A 6,235-nucleotide genomic window follows, 5' to 3' on the forward strand; every position below is an offset into this window, starting at 1 on the left:
GTATCCCCGACAATGAATTGTTCCAACCAAGAATTAAAGAAAATTTAAGCCTCGGCAATCTACGTTATTGAATGCAAAACACGTCCAACGCGTACTAAAAGTACTCGTCAGAAAATGGCTTTCTAAGACAAGAATCGAAAGGAAGCGACGATGCGTAAAACGAGTTCGAAAACTATCACTCTACTTTCTTTAGCATCTACTTCGCGACGATGCGCCCTTTTCTATCGGAAAACAGAGAAGTTGCGACGACTCACCTCACATATTTTACTTCAAACTTGTAATGGCGATTGAACTCCATAAAGAAACGCAGAGCCCAAAGATAGCAAGTCGTTTCAGATGGATCGCCTTGATTTCCGCTTTGTATGCAGTATCTAGCGTACCTCATTACAGGATTATAAGCAGCGTTCAAGAATTCTACGCAGAATTCTTTCAAGAAGAGTCTCACGCTTAGAGCGGATGTACGTTCGCCCCTCGGATCTGACATTGGGCGTCTATTTTTCGGTCTCACTACTTTTGTCTAGCATTAGAACGATATTACAAAAATTAATAAATTACAGTTACAAAATTTACCTTCACTTATAAGGTAAATTATTAGAAAAATATTTATATTTATATTTGTAACATATCTATAAATTAGTAAAATATTACAAAAATTAATGGATTACGGTTTTAAACTTTCATCGTTCTAAAATTGTATAATTTATTCTAATAGAAGCTTTAAGATACAAGATTTTATCGGAGGTTCGTAATATTCGTTCGTGTTATATGAAATATTTCTTCTACTTATAGAATTTGGAAAAAAAACAGCCTCATAAAAACATTCGCTTAGATTGTTTCTAACAGAACTCGAGAGATATCCTGCACGGTATAACGTCTCCGAAAAGATGACCCATTTTATACTTCTTTTTTATGTAACAATTCCGTAGAAAGGTAAAAAAGAAAACAAGGAGGATCGAGAGGGCTGAGGGGGATGAAATTCCATAAAGGAAACAACGGGAGTCCGTAATCACTTCAATGCAGATAGCCGACAGGCATGTGACCCGGCAGATTTATGACGGTCCATAATGAAAAGTTTCTCTGTCCTCAAATACGGATGTTCCGTGGAGTAGACGGCAATAACAGTATAAGGGAGAAAAGGAACTCTTCGCAGTCGAGCGGAACATGGTAGACAGAAGGAAGAGAGGAGAAATGCCCGCGAAAAGAACGGTGACCTAGTTTTAAATGCTTCAGCGCCATTAAGCAAGGAGCCGGTTCTAATTACGCGAAAATAGCCCTAATTAACAGCCGTATTTTCATTCAAATCCAGCCAGCCTCATTTCCAGTTACTCATTTCGAGGACCGCGGTCGGAAACCAAAGATTAATTGAATGGATCGTTTTCTGACCTGACACTTCGCGCCCTTCATTTCACTGGAATAAGCAAACAAACAAAGGAACGAAAGTGGCGGTTTCATAGAAATTACCTTGACTTGGCCGAAGTTTAATGCCTCGATCTTCTGGTACGGTTTGTGGCATATCAATTGATTATCTCCGATTGCTTTCATATTCTGCACGACGTAAGTACCGCCGAAATGCGAATGCCTAAACATAGTGTATTAATTAAAGCTGTACGGGCTATTGAATACAAGGAATAATTTTTCCTACCTTTGGAAAGGTGTACTTAATTTACGTTTAATTAATGGAGGTAAAAAGTGATTCAAGTTGGAAATGCAAAGAAATTGATAAGGTTACAGAGATGATAATAAACGTGGTTCTTCTAATATGTATGCGAATGAGCTATTTTATTTATTGTCATTCTATGAATAAGGTTTTATTAACCTTTTGGAGATGAAATAAACGATACGGTGACTGAAAAAATAATATTCATGCGCCACAAGACACTGTAATTTAATCTACGAAAAATAGGAAACAATATAATTTCGTAAAAGGAAATATTCTTCTATTGAGACCTTTTTTTATAAATAAAAATCTTCCGGGCAAACGAAATTATAATCCAAGGATGGAATTTAAAAAGAGAAGCGCTAAGAAAGGATCAAATTTGCCATCCTCGTTTCAATCCGAATCAGTATGCACAGAGAATGTACTTGCTAGTGATTGAAAAAGATCTGATCATTCAAATCCACTTTCATCCATGACTTCTGAAAATCCAATCAATGGAATAGAAGAAGCCTGTCACCAGCAGACAGTTTGCAAAACGATGAGAGCTCAGTTTCTTGCCCAGCATTTTTCTTTCGCGAGAATCTCCTTGTAAACATCTTTAGATTATCTTTAAACAACTCATCGTTTGCTTGTACTACGTCAAAACTATAACGAATCCAAGGAGTGGACTAAAAGAAATGGGTAATAAAACCAATTTATAAGGAGTTGTATGAACTAGAATCTAAAAATATCATTCTGAATGATTACATTTTCATATTATTATGTCTTCGTTAGAAGTTCAATAAGGAATTAATTCGAAACTTTCACTAATTGAATAAAAAAAATATTTAGAAGTACCTAATAGAAACATATAAATACTGATGGTACAGAAAGTTTTATACGTATATTTCGAGACAGCTACATTCATATTTTCATAAAACCTATAAAACCTCAGACCTAAGACCATGGATTGGTTCTTGCCCTGATGTTTTCCATTGGTGTTGTTTATCGACCGGTTTGTGAGTCGAGTGCAAAAAGCTGAGTCTTTCCGGATACAAAAAGCTTTCTACGGGAAATAACAGCGCGTAACAAAAAGACACAAATAATATACAGTACAAGTACGAAACGTGCGTTCTTTTGGATAAGTGGATGAAAGCTTCCATTCAAATAGTGCGTGGACTTAAAATGTAGGTCGTGTTCATTACGTGTAGAACACCACCAACAGCTGAATATATTACCACTTTCCTAACACATGCAGTGCAATTGTTTACTTCCCCTTTTGCATATATATATCTACGTTTGCATTCGGCACATTTTAATGGAATACACTAGCCGACCCCGCGTAAATGTGTCCCTAGTGTGTGATACATAAAAAGCCATGTGTGCGGTTCGTGTTGAATGCACGATTGAAATCAAGTGGTATATCCACGAGTGCAATCAATTGGAACAGGTATAAATCTAATAGATAATTATTTTCTACAATGTTATTCTGTAATACCAATAAGTCTACAATTAGAAAAGTAGCTTGTTCATTATTATTTTTCCTTTAGACAAATAATGAGTATTATCTGCCGAGTGTAAAAAGAACCAGGTAACATAATTGTGGTCAACATTTAAAGTGGAAAAAAATCAGGAGGTACTTTTGATATGTGTAAATTTGAAAAAAGAGAAATACGTGTAAAGGAAATTTGCAGAAAATGTAAACTTACCGAGCTCCCGCATATTTTCTTATTTTATCCATTTTCTGTTGCTTCTCTTTTAACCGAACAGCTAAGAGTACTGCCTCATCTTTTTCTTTCTCGGAGGTACAACGTTGTAAACCGGATTTAGCTAACTCATTTGCACTTTGGTCGCGTAGCATTAACGATACAATCTGGTATGATTTTACATAATTTATAAAAACGAAAAATCCTCGCGTAGTACAAGTAAAAATTAAAATATAAAAACAGTAAATTAAAAAATAAACCGTCTTTGTTAATACAATAAAAATGATGTATGATTCAACTATGCATTATTATAAGATGTGAATTAAAAAACCAAAATCTCTCTGCTCGTGCAAACTATTGAAAAGTATAATATTCATTAAAAGTTCGAATGCTAAAACTGAAAACTTCATCTTTCACATACCTCTAAAATTTGTAAATGGTACATTTGTTCGTTACTATTACTAGCAGTAAACAGTAACAAATCTACGATCCCTGATGCATTAAGAGCAAACAAAACCTGAATAAAAATACAAAAATAACTTTCATTCCTACAAAAGATGCTACACTCATTGTTATACCTGATCATGAACTGTAACATCTGTATCAGCACGATTCTCATTTTCATCAGGAGGAACTTGTAGTATGTTTCGTATGAAAATAAGAATTCTTTCAATAATCATATTATTTTCTTCTCCTCTTTCTACATTATCCTACAGAAGTAGAAAAAGAAATAATATATTCCTGTTAAGTACTTCACTTAACTACTTCTGCTTACACAAATTATGTGCATTAAAAACTTACTAATTTCAAAATTTCACTTAAGCGATTGCTTAAAGTTGTCCATACACGATCATCAGTGAATGCTACTTTATATGCTTGTGTGTATGAAATAAGTTTCTGATATATTGTATGTTCCATTTTATCAGTAGGTACTCGTTCATTGTAAATTAACAAAACTGGACTTGTTAAATTGATAATCAACCTATTTATTTGGAAAATTATTGAAATGAAATTAAAAGAGTACACATTTCTTCTAAAATAAATCTACAAGTTGTTACTTGCCTCAATAATACATCCCAAAGTTCAAGTTTATCATAATGATCGATAAAAATTTTAATAAGATCAGTTTCAAGTACTTTTGATTGACCAAGAAATTGACGCACAGTATGCCTGTCATCATCTCTTCTTAAATATCTAATTAGGTCTTTTATGACAACTATGATTAAAATGGAAATATTAATACAGAGTCAGTTTAGAATTAAATAATAATTTATGTAGCATGTGTAAGAATTTACATTGATAAAACAGAAGAAGTAGTCTCACCTAAACAATATTTATCTAGGTGGTATTTAGTCCCATCGTAGTAACCAAGCGCAGCACATGTGGCTGTAAGCTCGGTAGAAAGAAAATCTGACATTGTCACTTTTTATATGATATATATGAGTTTACATCCAATGGTGCTTTATAAAATTTGAATTGTCATTACTACGAATAATTTCCATAAATTACCTGCAAGCAGCAACATAATAATCTTACTAAAACAATGGTACATATACAATTTTGCAAACATAAATATTTAAAGGAAAATAATGCTGAACATTCTAAATTTTGCTCAAGTTTGGCTTCAGTAGACTATTTCCTACGTTTCGTTATTACTATGATATTAGCAACAGGTTTATCGTTTATGTGATTCTTTCATTATTCAAAACGAAACAAAGCTCTTTAAGTATACAATGTAATAAATTATGCAATTTAAACAATATCATCATAAGATTGTCGCGTGTAAACATTTGAAATCGTGAAACCGGCACGTGTGTTGTTTGAGGTTAAGAATACTATATCAGCGGTAGAAAGTACGAACGTATTTATATCAATATTGGTACTCACGTCTATAACAGCATCCGAAATTAAGATGTTACTCGATAATACTTGACACTATCACTGACAACACACAACATTTATCACATAATTAGAAGAAAACTGCGCACAACACAGAAACGTCAAATGCAACAAGTGATGAACAAAGCGCGGGAAACAGTTTAACCTGCTTTGCAAACTCTCCGACAGAGTACCATCGATTCGATAGTATCGATTTACATGAAATCGTAAATCAATCGATAGTGCACTCGAATGCAGCGAAGCATGGTGCGCTATTGTCAGCAGATTGTCAGTGTTTCACGGATTTATTTAATTATACAAGTAATATTCATAGTGTAACTGTTTGAAATTGTCGTTGAAGAGTAATGTTGACAACAGAGAATAGACCTGTTTGAAATAAAAGAGCTTGTAAACGTTTAGAATGTATCAAAAATAATATAACAGTTAACAAAGAAATGTTAAATATAGAAATGAGCATAATTAAAACATTAGAGACTTATATTAATGACAGAGGGTGTCGTTAAAACAAATTTAGAAATCTGAAATTGTCCACAGTGTTTTCGTATGTAATAAAGTAAACGTGCTCCCTGAAACAATTCGTCTGTAGCTATTAAAGTAATTTGACCTCCAATGTTTTTGAAGGTATTCACTCGTTACGGTTTACGTGCTTCACTCGTACAAAGGGAGAATGGTTTTAGATGCTTCAACTCTCGTACTTTACCGTTGTATATTTAATTGCATAAACACAGACACAAAGTCCAATTATTCTTTCTTTTTATAAATAAGACCTTATATACCTATAACACATTATGGAATGCATATTTTACCTCTGAATGAATTTATTCGAATTCAATTATTCCCTTCGTCGAGATTTGCTGAGCTACGCAAAATGTTTTAATCACTTCTCGTTTATAAAACGGTGCGAGTCCTTCACAGTCCCCACTGTTAATGACGACCTAATGCAATTTTGTTATTATTACGAAGAATCTCATTTTAACGTTTAAGACGAGTCCAA

At 33.6% G+C, this 6,235-nt stretch overlaps 1 protein-coding gene across 2 annotated transcripts in view; it reads right to left on the reverse strand.

Annotated features, from left to right (window-relative positions):
* The window catches only part of LOC128876335 (protein timeless homolog), a 193,726-nt gene extending 188,361 nt beyond the window's left edge, over positions 1 to 5,365 (reverse strand). For both annotated transcript variants that reach the window (XM_054122602.1, XM_054122601.1), the window contains exons 1-9: positions 5,230 to 5,365; positions 4,666 to 4,851; positions 4,405 to 4,558; positions 4,144 to 4,324; positions 3,921 to 4,052; positions 3,764 to 3,859; positions 3,346 to 3,509; positions 1,462 to 1,579; positions 255 to 517 (exon numbers count right to left, since the gene is read on the reverse strand). In XM_054122602.1, the coding sequence (XP_053978577.1) occupies positions 255 to 517; positions 1,462 to 1,579; positions 3,346 to 3,509; positions 3,764 to 3,859; positions 3,921 to 4,052; positions 4,144 to 4,324; positions 4,405 to 4,558; positions 4,666 to 4,759 (1,202 nt within the window). In that variant the 5' untranslated portion in view covers positions 4,760 to 4,851; positions 5,230 to 5,365. The remainder of the gene's footprint in view (positions 1 to 254; positions 518 to 1,461; positions 1,580 to 3,345; positions 3,510 to 3,763; positions 3,860 to 3,920; positions 4,053 to 4,143; positions 4,325 to 4,404; positions 4,559 to 4,665; positions 4,852 to 5,229) is intronic.
* Between the last annotated feature and the right edge of the window lie 870 nt (positions 5,366 to 6,235).

Source organism: Hylaeus volcanicus, chromosome 5 (assembly GCF_026283585.1).
Source record: "Hylaeus volcanicus isolate JK05 chromosome 5, UHH_iyHylVolc1.0_haploid, whole genome shotgun sequence".
In the NCBI taxonomy this organism is placed as follows: Eukaryota; Metazoa; Arthropoda; class Insecta; order Hymenoptera; family Colletidae; genus Hylaeus; species Hylaeus volcanicus.